The sequence below is a fragment of the Leiobunum rupestre genome, chromosome 2, assembly GCF_980474605.1.
Source record: "Leiobunum rupestre chromosome 2, qqLeiRupe1.1.hap1, whole genome shotgun sequence".
Classification (NCBI taxonomy): domain Eukaryota; kingdom Metazoa; phylum Arthropoda; class Arachnida; order Opiliones; family Sclerosomatidae; genus Leiobunum; species Leiobunum rupestre.
This window is the reverse complement of record NC_143385.1, coordinates 5032213-5051595: the sequence shown is the minus strand read 5'-3', so window position 1 is coordinate 5051595 and position 19383 is coordinate 5032213. Positions and strand designations below refer to the sequence as shown.

The 19383-nt window shown below is 35.1% G+C and overlaps 1 protein-coding gene across 1 annotated transcript in view; it reads left to right on the top strand.

The window, feature by feature from the left end:
- The first annotated feature begins 3580 nt into the window (after positions 1 to 3580).
- Positions 3581 to 19383, top strand: part of LOC149955573 (cholesterol 7-desaturase nvd 1-like) — a 38839-nt gene continuing 23036 nt past the window's right edge. The window contains exons 1-2 of the mRNA XM_090166695.1: positions 3581 to 3745; positions 5384 to 5573. Of these exons, the coding sequence (XP_090022821.1) occupies positions 3581 to 3745; positions 5384 to 5573 (355 nt within the window). The remainder of the gene's footprint in view (positions 3746 to 5383; positions 5574 to 19383) is intronic.

Genomic DNA, 19383 nt, shown 5'->3' with positions numbered 1-19383 from the left:
AATAATTTTGTAATAATATAACAAAATGAAGATAAATGGAATATTAATGTTTAGACGGTCGAGTGGCGTTAGATTCCTAAATATTTTAAAGCTTCTATGACGAAAAAAATCAATGTAAAGAATCGAGTGTAATAGTGAAAAAGTCCACCAAAATTGGAACAAAACCTAAGCTTTATTTATAAAGCAGAACTAGCCGAAAGAATAGATCGCGACGAGCAAACATAAAGTCGAAATTATAGCGTAATTAGTCGGCCCATTCGCCATATTAATTTCGCATTAATTTTGTATATCCAATAATTAGAATACAGGGTATCTCAATTTTGCAAAAAAAAATATTACCTAGAATTAACAAATTTTAAATTATATTTTTCCAATAGGGAACCATCTAAAATTTAAAAAGTTCGGAGAAATTGAGTACAATTTCATCGGTTTTTTTTTCGGTTAGGGGGCTTTCTAAAAGGTCTATTTTTACGTAACATATTGCAATGCAAAAGGGAGTTAATCCATTAATTTTCTAAGAAATTAAGATTTAATAAATTATTTAAATTAATGAATTTAAAACGAACTGTTTTGGTGAAAAATAAGCACAGACATACAATTAAAATATTTTATCGGAAAGTCTTTTAAAACGGTTATGTCACCTAGTAGGAATTTCTTTTTCATTGACCTATAACTTGGTAGGAAATAGGCCATTTTTTAATCTACCAATTTCAATAAAATTTTGTTCAGTATTCACTAGAGCTTTCTTATTGGAAAGGCTTGTCGATCACCTACGAATATAAAAACGAATTTTCCAAATCAGTTTAATATTTTGTACTTTTTATCAAAAATATTATAGGATTTAATGAAATAAAACATGTTAAATTTTTATATTAAAATCTTGTTTTCATAAATATTTGCCGAAATGGGCAATTTCGTTAAATGACTAACGTCTGCTCTCTTGACACAAATGTGGTTAGCGTTAAATTTTGTCGCGCATGAAGTCGCCTCTCTCAGTAGTTTATAACTGATGGAAATAGGTTTCAGCGATGCGGCCGTGGTTTGTATGGTGCCAAAAACGATAATCTGTCATTGATCATACTAAATTTGGTTAAAATAAAAATTTATTTGTTATCATTTTTGATTTGAAAATATTTTAGCACCAGCAAAGCCTATTATAAGAAATTTTTATTGGAACAAAGTTCCTTATTTGTGGCTAAATTTCGTTTTTAAAATCACAGCAAATTTTTGAAACTAATATATTTTGTGCGCACCCTATTTTTTTTAAAAAAAAGTGTTTTTAAATATAATTAATCGTGGTAATTTAGTTCATTAAACAATTTCACACATTATCATTTGCAAAAACCATGATTAACTTTACGAATTATGAGTACGCCAATATGCATCTTATGTACGGAGCTCAGCGATTGCACCTTGATTAGTTTCCTTAAAGACCACTACCAAGTCGGTGAAGGTTCAGAGCAGTTGACTGACACTTAGGAGAAGCTCGACAAATTTAACCAGTGAAATCTCGAGGTCGCGGTAGACATTGAGGAGCCAGCACTTCCTTTTTTCGTTGAGGATCTGGGAGGAAAGTTAAGAGCCGTTGACGTATCAATCACGTTATGGTTTGCAAAGAATCTCTAGTGGGTTTCAATATTACCATGTGCAAAAGGCGTTTGACGAGAGTCAATCAGGAACTCTAATTCCCAAAAGTTGTTTTTAGCTGCCAATTAATAAAATAAAATTCAATTTTATTAAGAAAACGTCTCTGTGCCCAAAATTTCCCAAATACTCTACTAATTGTAATATTTTCAAGGGGGAAATTTATTTTCATCAAACAAAAATACTAAAAATGGCGAAATGCATTAACGCATATTTATTACTTAAGTGATTTGAGATAATAAAATAAAGTAATTAAAGAAAAATTACCATCTCGGGAAATGATTTCGGTAAAATGTAATTGACATGAAAACAATTAAATATTGTTATAAAATCAATTCGAGCCAGCCTAGGTAAAACAATAAATTTTCGAAGTTTATGCATTTTTAATCATATACACAATAAATGTTTGTGTATTTTGAAGGTAATAAATGGTTATTGAACTTTTGCAAAAAAAAACAATCAAGGCATTCTTTGACTCTTCGCTGTTAAATTTAAACCAATTTTTAGCGATTTCTGAATATATTTTCAAAGTGATTAGGACATTTAAATAATAATAATAATAATAATAATAATAATAATAATAATAATAATAATAATAATAATAATCAGCTAGGCTAATACCTAAGGCACCGCCTTAGGCCCAAGTCATCTTATAATGCCTCACCCAAAGTTCACAACCTGTAGTTATTAACATACCCCTTCATGTTTTATATTACATTTCTATTGGTATTACTGTTTACTTCTTCTATACTAAGGTTGTCTCGGACATTTTTTTAAATTTATTTTGTATTTGTAAAATGTGTGTAAAATTTACTCAATATCAGTATACTCGGAATATAACGTCACACGTTGTGCAACAATCCGCTGGTTTTTATGTACATCATTTGGTTGCCCAATAAAATATCTTAAATAATAATATAAAAAAACGAACGAATGCAATAGAATAGATATTCGATTGTCACAATATTTGGCGTATCGAAATTACTAATATATTGATTTCTTCAAAACTGATGATGAGTTCATTTTAAAAACGTGAGGGATCGTTTGTCATAATTCCGATACCTCTTCTTTTGCTACGATAAATAGATCCCAGGTAGCACAAGCACGTGTATATTAGAGTGATATTTAGTAATAATCATTTATATTCCGTGTTGAGTAAAATATATACGTCGTTTCAACGTGGTAAGTTAGTATATAAGGCACTTATTCAGTCATGTGTTTCACTACACGTGTTTCCTACGTATAGATATGGTATATATATCACAAGATTGGCAGACAAGTAGTTTTTTCGTATATAAATAGTAGATAAATAACTAGGTTAGAAAAGTGTTAAGCTTTACGTTGTGCTCACGTAGATATATGCCTCATTTACACGTGCTTCAGCATACCGGGTATATTTCCAAAATGTATCAGTAAATTGGTAATTAAGGTGTCAAAAAGTTGACAAATAACCAGTGGCGTAGACAAGTGAATGGTTCCTTTTAAAAACCCTCCTTTGAATATGCCAAATTTTATCCCCTTCCTTACCCCATCTTAACTTTAACATAGTCTCACAGACCTTGGACGCGTTTCTGGCTATGCCACTGCAAATATCATCTAAAAATAAAATTTAAAGATAACGTTTTTACCTTTTAAAGAAAACATTTCGCATATTCGTTAGTCGGTTTGGGCGTTTCCAGGTATTAACATCACGTACATACTACGTGTTTCTAAAAAGTGCCAAAACACGTTTGGTAAACGTTGATAATTACTAATTTGCATTATTTAATACAATTTGTTTTGCGATGCAGATTATAGCTAGCTGCTTAGCTGTGATGAAGTGCGAGTGTTGATTTGAACTTTGGAAGAAAGATAAATAAAGGTCTACCATTTTATTAATCTCGAGTACAAATTATTTACTTACATTTTAATTTCACCGCTTGTAGGTAGCTAGACTATGGAAGACTCTGATTATTATATGAATCACATTGCGGTCGTGGACACTATCATCAATTACATTTCCGTTTCGTCCAATTTCAGCGTATTCGGGTTAATTTTCTTGATTGGATGTTTTTCCGCGTATTTTACATATAACTACATCTTCTCTTCAGCTTCGAAAAAGGTAAAATTAAATTTATTACTTTTTATCACTTAATTTAAGAAATGATTTTATGATATATAGAACAGTTGAAAATTAAAATTATAAAATGGGTTTAAATAATATTTTATAATAAAATAGGGCGTGTGGAATAAAGATAATACAATAAGTAAATATAGTCAAATGGATAATTGATGTAACCCCAATTAGTAACTTACGAACAGCCTTTATTCAAATTTAAATCTCTTAACAATTTAAAACCATTCTATTTTATTGAATGAAAGTCATATTCTCAAATACGTTGAGCAATACCATTGGACATTTCTCTGATTTCTTACGTAAGTCCTATGTTTCTTATTCTTTCTGTTATTGTACGTTAGGTCTGTGACCGTCTGTCCTATAAATAGGGTGTCGAATAAAAATTTGAAATTGATTTTTTTTATTTCAAATTTCTTTGGAACATTGCTTGTGCAGGGGGACATTTACTTGTGTAAAATTGAATGACCTTGAACCATGTCTTCAAGGTCATTCAAAAACCATCTCCAGAGCCGTTGGGTTTGGTTCCAATTACACAGTTGTTGCTCGCCTTATTATTAGTTCAAATAACTTTAATTTGACTAAATTTGACCAAACAGAAGCCGATAAATTGAAGGTTAATGAATTCAGGTAATAGAATAATGTGATTAGTTTTAATGTGACTAAGTCAAATAAATTCTGAATAGTGTCGGCCACGACACATGCTTGAGCTCGTTTAACGACGGAGCTTATGGTCTTGTTCAACATTTCAATTGAAATGTCAGGGAAGGCATTAATTATTCTTTCTTGTTTTCATGACAACCGATATTACAGAAATCAGTTCAATTCATTAACCTTCAATTTCTTGGCTTCTGACTGGTCAAATTCGGTCAAATTTGGTCAAAGTTATTTGAACTAATAATATGGCGATCAACAGCTTTCTAATTGGAACCAAATCCGTAAACCCAACGGTTCTCGAGATAATTTTTGAATGACCTTGAAGACATGGTTTCAAGGTCAATCAATTTTACACTAGTAAATGTCCCCCTGCACGAGAAATGTTCCATAGAAATTTGAAATTAAATAAAAACGTTTTCCAGTTATATCTAGTTTTTCGTTTATTTGTACGTTTGAACACCAACATGCAATTTCATAAACTACTCTTTTTAAATTTTTGTCCAAACTCGTCTCTTTTCGCGTTCATTTAAAGGGATTCCTCACTCACAACAGGGGAAGGCATAGGGGTCACAAAAAACTGGTTTTGAAGCACACTGCAAGTCTGGATTTTACCTTACCCCTATGCCTCCCCCTGTTGTGAGTGATGGATCCCTTTAAGACTCGAAAGAAGAGCTCTTTTCTTTTCGAGCCAATTTGAGACGTGGTATGAGAGCTAGTTTTTTAACGCTCGCAATTGAAACTCGTTTCATTTTACTTTATTTGATAAGCAGATTGGGAGCTCGTTTCTTTTCTTACTCATTTTTCACTCGGAATTGGAGTTCGTTTTATTTTCGTTTTTTTTTCGGAGCCCGTAATTGGGGCAAAATATCAAATATCCCACGAAATGATTTGGAAGCGCTCGTCACTGAAATATTTATTGCTCATTTAGTTTATCTTTGCAACTGATATTCAACTTACTATTCTTTTCAGTCGGATTCTAAGACGTACAAATATTGCAACTTGAATGGTCCTGACAGAGCAACGGATCATGTGGTGTACCAGAGAATGAGACTGAGGACGAGAGGCGAAGAAGACAAACCGGTTTTTCCGAATGGTTGGGTACCAGTGCTCGCGTCGAAGAAAGTCAAAGCTGGCTATAGTGTGGCAGTCACTGCACTAGGTAGTAAATACTAATGTAATGGTTTTTCTTTGACAGAAATGCAGATTTCATTTCTGAAAATATGGCATATGTTGCTGCACCGAACGCGATATGACATTCACAATTTAACGTTACGACCACTTTTAGAGCACCTATTCAGAAAGAGTAACAATTAGAAATATATTTTATTAAAGGAAAAGTTTAGGTTGGGTAAGATTTGGATTTATTTGAAAGGTCATGTTTAAATAAACTCAAAAATAACAGTCGTAAAATTGTATCTTTTTTTAATGACGAGTAATTAATTTTTAAACGAGCCAAATTTACCCGCCAAGCAATCTGCCATTTTTTTCGCCGTGACGTTTTAGGACTTTAATCACGCGCTGTTCGCGCTATGACAGCGCTCTGTTCCCTGCGCGCGCTTGCTCCGCGTGCGGTCTGCGGAGAGAAGGCGAAAGAAAATAGCAGCTCGCTGGGCGGGTAAATTTGGCTCGTTTAAAAATTAATTTCTTCTCATCAAAAAAAGATACAATTTTACGACTGATATTTTTGAGTATATTTAAACATGATCTTTGAAATAAAACCAAAATTTACCCAACCTGGACTTTTCCTTTAAGAATAAACATTTTTGATCCCTTTTATTTAAAAACACACAATTAGCCTTAAAATGAATAAAAATATGTAAATTAAAGGCTATAAAAATATAAGTTACACTGTAAAAAACCAAGTGGCTATATCGAAACAAATAATTATTATCAGCGGTTCAAATTATGTAGTTCAAATAGGGATAATTAGTGGGTGTTTGATTAGTGCCTAATATTTCAGAGGGGGAATCATAATAATATACTAGGTTATTTCTAAAATTAAATTTACATACCATAGAAATAAAATATTTTCTACTCATCACATGATTTCCATGTCCTCCACTACGCTGTCGTCTCTTCGCTTACGGGTTCACGCTAGATGCCTGACACACGCACTTTTTAGAACGGGACGTATTTGGGGTGGCTTGTTGACGCGTTTTAATTAACTCTTTTCACTATTCTCTTTTACCCTCTTTATCGCCCGTCTACGGTTTTACGGTCGGAATGCGGGTGTCTTCCTATACTCTTCTCTTTATTCTGACTACTTACAAGCTAGCGAGGGAGAAGTAACTTTGGATTTCGGTCTGAAACATCTGGTTAGACGAGGGAATCAGTCTCTTTCATCTGGTTTTCCTCTCTCGGGATTGTTGGGTAATCGGTTGTTTCGCTCGCGACGTTGCGCGAGGGATTCATCGGGGTTTATTTAATATAAAGTCGCTCGATGACTTAGGCTGAGGGTGGTGCCTTGGGTATTAGCCTAGCTGATTATTATTATTATTATTATTATACAGGGTGTTTTAATTTGATCGGCCCAGGTGTTTTTCTCAAAAACTATAGTTTCTAGAAGTGTGAAATTATCAGGATATACTCTCTCGGGGAGGACCCTTTTCTTTTGGAATTTTCACAAATATTTTCAAACAAAAAGCTGTAGAGCGTATACTCGAAAACCTTTAATTGGCCAATTTTTCATTGAAATATTACGTCATTAAAAAAACAAGTTGGTACTACCCGAAAAGGTTTACGTCTCATGAAAAAGAAATTTAGAGAAACCTATCTAATTTGAAATGATCGTATGTTTGTAACGATAAAAAAAAATGTTTTTTAGCCAAATCATTTTAAATAATTTTTTAGAGAAAAACAATGTACATAATAGAATTCCAGAATTCACGCGTCTTATTTTAAATGAGGTTCAATAATTCCACCGTCCGCTGCAATACAAATCCGTGCGCGATGAAGAATATTTTGAAACTAAGCACGGACCATCTCGGGAGTTACGAGTTGGAACGCTGCGATGATTCTCTGCCGTAGATCTTCTTCGTTAGTGACAGGCGTTTTCTACACTTCCTCCTTGACGAATCCCCACAGGAAAAAGTCCGGCGGTGCGAAATCTGGGGACCTCGGAGGCCATCGTACTGGACCGTTCTAGCCTATCCATCGCCCAGGGAACTCGTTGTTAAGGTACTGCATGACGTGTCTTTCTTGGTGGGCAGTAGCACCGTCATGCTGGGACCAACGGCGTGGGACGTCGACAAATGGCACATCTTCCAACTCGTATGCGACTTCATTTTGTAGAAAGGCCAGGTAGTTCTGCCCATTGAGTAGACGCGGAAGAACAAATGGCCCAATAACGCGATCTCCCAGAAGACCAGCCCAGACGTTTAAACGGAATTGTACCTGATTGTGGTGAGGAAATCCCCAGTGTGGATTCCAGATGGTCTCGGGATTTTTAGTTCATCTCTAAGCGAAAACTCCGGTGCCCCAGCGACCTTGTGGCGGCAGCCTGGCAAAGTTCGCGCTTTTGTTGGGGGTCATGTTACCTGGTTGTAGGTCTAAGGCCTGCGAACATGAAAATAGTTTTATGGTGTCGTTGTGAACTGAGGGAACGTTGTTGGTCCCGTCCTTTTGTCCATCGCATAACTCGGGAAAGTTTTGGAAATATCTGGGCTTTGGAAGGGATGGACGTATTTCACCATGGTCTTTTGAAAGAGAGAAGAACACTTTCATTAGCGAGGGATTTAATTTTAGCCTTGCTGAAGGCAGGGATTTAGGTTATAATTTATTTTAAGAACACTGTTTAATTAATTAATTTAATTTTAGATTTTATAGGAGGGTAGATCGAATTCTATAATCTGTATAAACTATCATGAATTCCTTCTATTCAAAAGTTATTTAAGTTTTAAGCTAAAGTTAATTTTAGTTATTATTAGACAACTAGGATTATTTTTATATACTAGATCTTTGAATGTGAAGACATTGGGCATATTGGTTTTTAGGAATAATCAATAATACATCAATAAATAGCTAAATTATTATCAAAATGCCAAAATGGTTAGGAGTGCGGGGGAAAATGTAATGGCAAAAGTAAAACACACAGAAAAATTTAATTATGTGGGAAATATGAGCCTGAAGGGTTACACTTCCTTAATATTAACGGTGAACCCGAACCCTAAAAACGTATATTCCTATAGTACCGTAAAATTGGTCTCTAAATAATTATTAATAAATAAACATTTACCTTTACTATCTTAACTCCTATTCTCATCGATTAATACAAAAGCGAAGATATTGAGAAATGGCGCCAATCAGCACTAAGTACCAATTTAATCTTAACCTTGTGGCTTGACCTTCCCGAATCGTACTGTTGTTCGGCTTCCGCGAAATCTCCCGAAAACACCTTCGGTAGGTCACGAGGTCTTCCGCTTCTGGTCAGATAGCCCGTTTTCCAGGTTGGGAGGGAGTATATAACCTAATATTTCCCGTTCGTCCGCTACACTCCCCCCTCCCCCTCACTGGAGTCAGTTAGTCTCAGCTAAACAAATAACGAGATAAGGCCTCGTTGAAAATAATTGTAGAGTTAAAGGCGTCATACGTGAAGCGTATACAAGCCCACAAATGGTACGATTTATGACCACTTAGTACTGGTATACTGTAATAGGTAAATTAAAATACCATACATATAAGCAATAACTTAAATGGAATTTTCTCAAATCTTGATCAAGAGTGAAAAACTGTTCGCCCTTAAAGGTGACAAAATTAACATTGAGGACTTTTTGAGTGCCACCAAAAAACCTTTATTTTACACAGTGTGCTCTTGAGAAACTTAAAAAAAGTATTCAATTGTTACGTTTACTAAATTGAAAAGAAACTTAAAACGGTTATAAAATTCACATTTTATTTATTTAAAAAATCCAACGTTTCGGAGGAACTGTTCCTCCTTCTTCAGGGATTTTTACAAGGAACAGTTCCCCCGAAACGTAGGATTTTTTAAATAAATAAATTGTGAATTTTAAAACCGTTTTAAGTCTCTTTTCAATTAGTTTTTCACAATGTGCTTCTCTTCACTACGTTTACTAAAAATTATGAAATATTTCGGATCTAGTATAACCTATTTTGTTCAAGGTAAACTGTTGTGAACCATATCCTACATAGAATCATTTTGTCACACTTCTACCCACTACATATAAGACGCAAATTAGTTTATATAATGTTCGTTTTAATCAGGGAATTTAAGTAACTACCTTATAGAAGTTAGGGTACATTCACTATAAGACTATTTATTTATTTATCTTTTAAATCAAAAATAATTTCTGAATCCCCATTACCAACCCAGATAGTCAATTACATTGGGTCAGAAATAAATCAGCAAGCTTTAGGTATCCAACCGGAATGAATTGATTTGAGTTTTCACTACAGCGTTGAAAAATAATTATCATTGCTCTTGCACTATATAATAGTTTCTAAATTCATCATTAATTTTAATTAGACTGAATTTCTGTTTAAATTAAATATATCCTGAAGAAAATTAATCATGTAATTATAATTGACAAATTCTGCTATTGTTCGTATTAAGAATGAACGATCAGGTTAGTTTTTATGTAATACTAGCTTTAATACCCGGCTTCGCCCGGGGTCTTTTTGATTTGTACGTAATAAAAGTACGGCACCATAACAAAACCTTCTTCAGAAAACTTCCTAATAACTTTTGAGAGAGCTAACTTTGAGTTTGTTCTTTAATTAGCCGACTGAGTAGCTAACTAAGATTTAAAAACCTACCAAAACCCACTAACTTTCAATATGTGAAAGAATACGGGCGAAAAGCAAAACTCGGTAACTTTCAATACGCGAAAGAATACCGAAAATAATACGGTACGCGAAAAGCAAAACTCGAAAGAATACCGAAAATAATACGGTACGCGAAAAGCAAAACTCGAAAGAATACCGAAAATAATACGATACGCGAAAAGCAAAACTCGAAAGAATACCGAAAATAATACGATACGCGAAAAGCAAAACTCGAAAGAATACCGAAAATAATACGGTACGCGAAAAGCAAAACTCGAAAGAATACCTTAAAATAATACGGTAAAGAATACGGGCAAAAATCAAAACTCGCTAACTTTCAATACGCGAAAGAATAACGAAAAATAATATGGTACGCGAAAAGCAAAACTCGAAAGAATACCGAAATATAAGACGGTAAAGAATACGGGCGAAAAGCAAAACTCGCTAACTTTCAATACGCGAAAGAATACCGAAATATAAGACGGTAAAGAATACGGTCAAAATGCAAAACTCGCTAACTTTCAATACGCGAAAGAATACCGAAAAATAATACGGTAAAGAATACGGGCAAAAATCAAAACTCGCTAACTTTCAATACGCGAAAGAATACCGAAATATAAGACGGTAAAGAATACGGGCGAAAAGCAAAACTCGCTAACTTTCAATACGCGAAAGAATACCGAAATATAAGACGGTAAAGAATGCGGGCAAAAAGCAAAACTCGCTAACTTTCAATACGCGAAAGAATACCGAAAAATAATACGGTAAAGAATACGGGCAAAAATCAAAACTCGCTAACTTTCAATACGCGAAAGAATACCGAAATATAAGACGGTAAAGAATACGGGCGAAAAGCAAAACTCGCTAACTTTCAATACGCGAAAGAATACCGAAATATAAGACGGTAAAGAATACGGGCAAAAAGCAAAACTCGCTAACTTCCAATACGCGAAAGAATACCGAAAAATAATACGGTAAAGAATACGGGCAAAAATCAAAACTCGCTAACTTTCAATACGCGAAAGAATACCGAAATATAAGACGGTAAAGAATACGGGCGAAAAGCAAAACTCGCTAACTTTCAATACGCGAAAGAATACCGAAATATAAGACGGTAAAGAATACGGGCGAAAAGCAAAACTCGCTTACTTTCAATACGCGAAAGAATACCGAAATATAAGACGGTAAAGAATACGGGCGAAAAGCAAAACTCGCTAACTTTCAATACGCGAAAGAATACCGAAAAATAAAACGGTAAAGAATACGGGTGAAAAGCAAAACTCGCTAACTTTCAATGCGCGAAAGAATACCGAAAAATAATACGGTAAAGAATACGGGTGAAAAGCAAAACTCGCTAACTTTCAATGCGCGAAAGAATACCGAAAAATAAAACGGTAAAGAATACGGGTGAAAAGCAAAACTCGCTAACTTTCAATGCGCGAAAGAATACCGAAAAATAAAACGGTAAAGAATACGGGTGAAAAGCAAAACTCGCTAACTTTCATTAAGCGAAAGAATACCGAAAAATAATACGGTAAAGAATACGGGGGAAAAGCAAAACTCGCTAACTTTCATTAAGCGAAAGAATACCGAAAAATAATACGGTAAAGAATACGGGTGAAAAGCAAAACTCGCTAACTTTCATTAAGCGAAAGAATACCGAAAAATAATACGGTAAAGAATACGGGTGAAAAGCAAAACTCGCTAACTTTCATTAAGCGAAAGAATACCGAAAAATAATACGGTAAAGAATACGGGTGAAAAGCAAAACTCGCTAACTTTCAATGCGCGAAAGAATACCGAAAAATAAAACGGTAAAGAATACGGGTGAAAAGCAAAACTCGCTTACTTTCAATACGCGAAATATACCGAAAAATAAAACGGTAAAGAATACGGGTGAAAAGCAAAACTCGCTAACTTTCAATGCGCGAAAGAATACCGAAAAATAAAACGGTAAAGAATACGGGTGAAAAGCAAAACTCGCTAACTTTCATTAAGCGAAAGAATACCGAAAAATAATACGGTAAAGAATACGGGTGAAAAGCAAAACTCGCTAACTTTCATTAAGCGAAAGAATACCGAAAAATAATACGGTAAAGAATACGGGTGAAAAGCAAAACTCGCTAACTTTCATTAAGCGAAAGAATACCGAAAAATAATACGGTAAAGAATACGGGCGAAAAGCAAAACTCGCTAACTTTCATTAAGCGAAAGAATACCGAAAAATAATACGGTAAAGAATACGGGTGAAAAGCAAAACTCGCTAACTTTCAATGCGCGAAAGAATACCGAAAAATAAAACGGTAAAGAATACGGGTGAAAAGCAAAACTCGCTTACTTTCAATACGCGAAATATACCGAAAAATAAAACGGTAAAGAATACGGGTGAAAAGCAAAACTCGCTAACTTTCAATGCGCGAAAGAATACCGAAAAATAAAACGGTAAAGAATACGGGTGAAAAGCAAAACTCGCTTACTTTCAATACGCGAAATATACCGAAAAATAAAACGGTAAAGAATACGGGTGAAAAGCAAAACTCGCTAACTTTCAATGCGCGAAAGAATACCGAAAAATAAAACGGTAAAGAATACGGGTGAAAAGCAAAACTCGCTAACTTTCAATGCGCGAAAGAATACCGAAAAATAAAACGGTAAAGAATACGGGTGAAAAGCAAAACTCGCTTACTTTCAATACGCGAAATATACCGAAAAATAAAACGGTAAAGAATACGGGTGAAAAGCAAAACTCGCTAACTTTCAATGCGCGAAAGAATACCGAAAAATAAAACGGTAAAGAATACGGGTGAAAAGCAAAACTCGCTTACTTTCAATACGCGAAATATACCGAAAAATAAAACGGTAAAGAATACGGGTGAAAAGCAAAACTCGCTAACTTTCAATGCGCGAAAGAATACCGAAAAATAAAACGGTAAAGAATACGGGTGAAAAGCAAAACTCGCTTACTTTCAATACGCGAAATATACCGAAAAATAAAACGGTAAAGAATACGGGTGAAAAGCAAAACTCGCTAACTTTCAATGCGCGAAAGAATACCGAAAAATAAAACGGTAAAGAATACGGGTGAAAAGCAAAACTCGCTAACTTTCAATGCGCGAAAGAATACCGAAAAATAAAACGGTAAAGAATACGGGTGAAAAGCAAAACTCGCTAACTTTCAATGCGCGAAAGAATACCGAAAAATAAAACGGTAAAGAATACGGGTGAAAAGCAAAACTCGCTTACTTTCAATACGCGAAATATACCGAAAAATAAAACGGTAAAGAATACGGGTGAAAAGCAAAACTCGCTAACTTTCAATGCGCGAAAGAATACCGAAAAATAAAACGGTAAAGAATACGGGTGAAAAGCAAAACTCGCTAACTTTCAATGCGCGAAAGAATACCGAAAAATAAAACGGTAAAGAATACGGGTGAAAAGCAAAACTCGCTAACTTTCAATGCGCGAAAGAATACCGAAAAATAAAACGGTAAAGAATACGGGTGAAAAGCAAAACTCGCTTACTTTCAATACGCGAAATATACCGAAAAATAAAACGGTAAAGAATACGGGTGAAAAGCAAAACTCGCTAACTTTCAATGCGCGAAAGAATACCGAAAAATAAAACGGTAAAGAATACGGGTGAAAAGCAAAACTCGCTAACTTTCAATGCGCGAAAGAATACCGAAAAATAAAACGGTAAAGAATACGGGTGAAAAGCAAAACTCGCTTACTTTCAATACGCGAAATATACCGAAAAATAAAACGGTAAAGAATACGGGTGAAAAGCAAAACTCGCTAACTTTCAATGCGCGAAAGAATACCGAAAAATAAAACGGTAAAGAATACGGGTGAAAAGCAAAACTCGCTAACTTTCAATGCGCGAAAGAATACCGAAAAATAAAACGGTAAAGAATACGGGTGAAAAGCAAAACTCGCTAACTTTCAATGCGCGAAAGAATACCGAAAAATAAAACGGTAAAGAATACGGGTGAAAAGCAAAACTCGCTAACTTTCAATGCGCGAAAGAATACCGAAAAATAAAACGGTAAAGAATACGGGTGAAAAGCAAAACTCGCTAACTTTCAATGCGCGAAAGAATACCGAAAAATAAAACGGTAAAGAATACGGGTGAAAAGCAAAACTCGCTAACTTTCAATGCGCGAAAGAATACCGAAAAATAAAACGGTAAAGAATACGGGTGAAAAGCAAAACTCGCTAACTTTCAATGCGCGAAAGAATACCGAAAAATAAAACGGTAAAGAATACGGGTGAAAAGCAAAACTCGCTAACTTTCAATGTGCGAAAGAATACCGAAAAATAAAACGGTAAAGAATACGGGTGAAAAGCAAAACTCGCTTACTTTCAATACGCGAAATATACCGAAAAATAAAACGGTAAAGAATACGGGTGAAAAGCAAAACTCGCTAACTTTCAATGCGCGAAAGAATACCGAAAAATAAAACGGTAAAGAATACGGGTGAAAAGCAAAACTCGCTAACTTTCAATGCGCGAAAGAATACCGAAAAATAAAACGGTAAAGAATACGGGTGAAAAGCAAAACTCGCTTACTTTCAATACGCGAAATATACCGAAAAATAAAACGGTAAAGAATACGGGTGAAAAGCAAAACTCGCTAACTTTCAATGCGCGAAAGAATACCGAAAAATAAAACGGTAAAGAATACGGGTGAAAAGCAAAACTCGCTAACTTTCAATGCGCGAAAGAATACCGAAAAATAAAACGGTAAAGAATACGGGTGAAAAGCAAAACTCGCTAACTTTCAATGCGCGAAAGAATACCGAAAAATAAAACGGTAAAGAATACGGGTGAAAAGCAAAACTCGCTTACTTTCAATACGCGAAATATACCGAAAAATAAAACGGTAAAGAATACGGGTGAAAAGCAAAACTCGCTAACTTTCAATGCGCGAAAGAATACCGAAAAATAAAACGGTAAAGAATACGGGTGAAAAGCAAAACTCGCTAACTTTCAATGCGCGAAAGAATACCGAAAAATAGAACGGTAAAGAATACGGGTGAAAAGCAAAACTCGCTAACTTTCAATGCGCGAAAGAATACCGAAAAATAAAACGGTAAAGAATACGGGTGAAAAGCAAAACTCGCTAACTTTCAATGCGCGAAAGAATACCGAAAAATAAAACGGTAAAGAATACGGGTGAAAAGCAAAACTCGCTTACTTTCAATACGCGAAATATACCGAAAAATAAAACGGTAAAGAATACGGGTGAAAAGCAAAACTCGCTAACTTTCAATGCGCGAAAGAATACCGAAAAATAAAACGGTAAAGAATACGGGTGAAAAGCAAAACTCGCTAACTTTCAATGCGCGAAAGAATACCGAAAAATAAAACGGTAAAGAATACGGGTGAAAAGCAAAACTCGCTAACTTTCAATGCGCGAAAGAATACCGAAAAATAAAACGGTAAAGAATACGGGTGAAAAGCAAAACTCGCTTACTTTCAATACGCGAAATATACCGAAAAATAAAACGGTAAAGAATACGGGTGAAAAGCAAAACTCGCTTACTTTCAATACGCGAAATATACCGAAAAATAAAACGGTAAAGAATACGGGTGAAAAGCAAAACTCGCTAACTTTCAATGCGCGAAAGAATACCGAAAAATAAAACGGTAAAGAATACGGGTGAAAAGCAAAACTCGCTAACTTTCAATGCGCGAAAGAATACCGAAAAATAAAACGGTAAAGAATACGGGTGAAAAGCAAAACTCGCTAACTTTCAATGCGCGAAAGAATACCGAAAAATAAAACGGTAAAGAATACGGGTGAAAAGCAAAACTCGCTAACTTTCAATGCGCGAAAGAATACCGAAAAATAAAACGGTAAAGAATACGGGTGAAAAGCAAAACTCGCTAACTTTCAATGCGCGAAAGAATACCGAAAAATAAAACGGTAAAGAATACGGGTGAAAAGCAAAACTCGCTTACTTTCAATACGCGAAATATACCGAAAAATAAAACGGTAAAGAATACGGGTGAAAAGCAAAACTCGCTTACTTTCAATACGCGAAATATACCGAAAAATAAAACGGTAAAGAATACGGGTGAAAAGCAAAACTCGCTAACTTTCAATGCGCGAAAGAATACCGAAAAATAAAACGGTAAAGAATACGGGTGAAAAGCAAAACTCGCTTACTTTCAATACGCGAAATATACCGAAAAATAAAACGGTAAAGAATACGGGTGAAAAGCAAAACTCGCTAACTTTCAATGCGCGAAAGAATACCGAAAAATAAAACGGTAAAGAATACGGGTGAAAAGCAAAACTCGCTTACTTTCAATACGCGAAATATACCGAAAAATAAAACGGTAAAGAATACGGGTGAAAAGCAAAACTCGCTAACTTTCAATGCGCGAAAGAATACCGAAAAATAAAACGGTAAAGAATACGGGTGAAAAGCAAAACTCGCTAACTTTCAATGCGCCAAAGAATACCGAAAAATAAAACGGTAAAGAATACGGGTGAAAAGCAAAACTCGCTTACTTTCAATACGCGAAATATACCGAAAAATAAAACGGTAAAGAATACGGGTGAAAAGCAAAACTCGCTAACTTTCAATGCGCGAAAGAATACCGAAAAATAAAACGGTAAAGAATACGGGTGAAAAGCAAAACTCGCTAACTTTCAATGCGCGAAAGAATACCGAAAAATAAAACGGTAAAGAATACGGGTGAAAAGCAAAACTCGCTTACTTTCAATACGCGAAATATACCGAAAAATAAAACGGTAAAGAATACGGGTGAAAAGCAAAACTCGCTAACTTTCAATGCGCGAAAGAATACCGAAAAATAAAACGGTAAAGAATACGGGTGAAAAGCAAAACTCGCTAACTTTCAATGCGCGAAAGAATACCGAAAAATAAAACGGTAAAGAATACGGGTGAAAAGCAAAACTCGCTTACTTTCAATACGCGAAATATACCGAAAAATAAAACGGTAAAGAATACGGGTGAAAAGCAAAACTCGCTAACTTTCAATGCGCGAAAGAATACCGAAAAATAAAACGGTAAAGAATACGGGTGAAAAGCAAAACTCGCTAACTTTCAATGCGCGAAAGAATACCGAAAAATAAAACGGTAAAGAATACGGGTGAAAAGCAAAACTCGCTAACTTTCAATGCGCGAAAGAATACCGAAAAATAAAACGGTAAAGAATACGGGTGAAAAGCAAAACTCGCTAACTTTCAATGCGCGAAAGAATACCGAAAAATAAAACGGTAAAGAATACGGGTGAAAAGCAAAACTCGCTAACTTTCAATGCGCGAAAGAATACCGAAAAATAAAACGGTAAAGAATACGGGTGAAAAGCAAAACTCGCTAACTTTCAATGCGCGAAAGAATACCGAAAAATAAAACGGTAAAGAATACGGGTGAAAAGCAAAACTCGCTAACTTTCAATGCGCGAAAGAATACCGAAAAATAAAACGGTAAAGAATACGGGTGAAAAGCAAAACTCGCTAACTTTCAATGTGCGAAAGAATACCGAAAAATAAAACGGTAAAGAATACGGGTGAAAAGCAAAACTCGCTTACTTTCAATACGCGAAATATACCGAAAAATAAAACGGTAAAGAATACGGGTGAAAAGCAAAACTCGCTAACTTTCAATGCGCGAAAGAATACCGAAAAATAAAACGGTAAAGAATACGGGTGAAAAGCAAAACTCGCTAACTTTCAATGCGCGAAAGAATACCGAAAAATAAAACGGTAAAGAATACGGGTGAAAAGCAAAACTCGCTTACTTTCAATACGCGAAATATACCGAAAAATAAAACGGTAAAGAATACGGGTGAAAAGCAAAACTCGCTAACTTTCAATGCGCGAAAGAATACCGAAAAATAAAACGGTAAAGAATACGGGTGAAAAGCAAAACTCGCTAACTTTCAATGCGCGAAAGAATACCGAAAAATAAAACGGTAAAGAATACGGGTGAAAAGCAAAACTCGCTAACTTTCAATGCGCGAAAGAATACCGAAAAATAAAACGGTAAAGAATACGGGTGAAAAGCAAAACTCGCTTACTTTCAATACGCGAAATATACCGAAAAATAAAACGGTAAAGAATACGGGTGAAAAGCAAAACTCGCTAACTTTCAATGCGCGAAAGAATACCGAAAAATAAAACGGTAAAGAATACGGGTGAAAAGCAAAACTCGCTAACTTTCAATGCGCGAAAGAATACCGAAAAATAGAACGGTAAAGAATACGGGTGAAAAGCAAAACTCGCTAACTTTCAATGCGCGAAAGAATACCGAAAAATAAAACGGTAAAGAATACGGGTGAAAAGCAAAACTCGCTAACTTTCAATGCGCGAAAGAATACCGAAAAATAAAACGGTAAAGAATACGGGTGAAAAGCAAAACTCGCTTACTTTCAATACGCGAAATATACCGAAAAATAAAACGGTAAAGAATACGGGTGAAAAGCAAAACTCGCTAACTTTCAATGCGCGAAAGAATACCGAAAAATAAAACGGTAAAGAATACGGGTGAAAAGCAAAACTCGCTAACTTTCAATGCGCGAAAGAATACCGAAAAATAAAACGGTAAAGAATACGGGTGAAAAGCAAAACTCGCTAACTTTCAATGCGCGAAAGAATACCGAAAAATAAAACGGTAAAGAATACGGGTGAAAAGCAAAACTCGCTTACTTTCAATACGCGAAATATACCGAAAAATAAAACGGTAAAGAATACGGGTGAAAAGCAAAACTCGCTTACTTTCAATACGCGAAATATACCGAAAAATAAAACGGTAAAGAATACGGGTGAAAAGCAAAACTCGCTAACTTTCAATGCGCGAAAGAATACCGAAAAATAAAACGGTAAAGAATACGGGTGAAAAGCAAAACTCGCTAACTTTCAATGCGCGAAAGAATACCGAAAAATAAAACGGTAAAGAATACGGGTGAAAAGCAAAACTCGCTTACTTTCAATACGCGAAATATACCGAAAAATAAAACGGTAAAGAATACGGGTGAAAAGCAAAACTCGCTAACTTTCAATGCGCGAAAGAATACCGAAAAATAAAACGGTAAAGAATACGGGTGAAAAGCAAAACTCGCTAACTTTCAATGCGCGAAAGAATACCGAAAAATAAAACGGTAAAGAATACGGGTGAAAAGCAAAACTCGCTAACTTTCAATGCGCGAAAGAA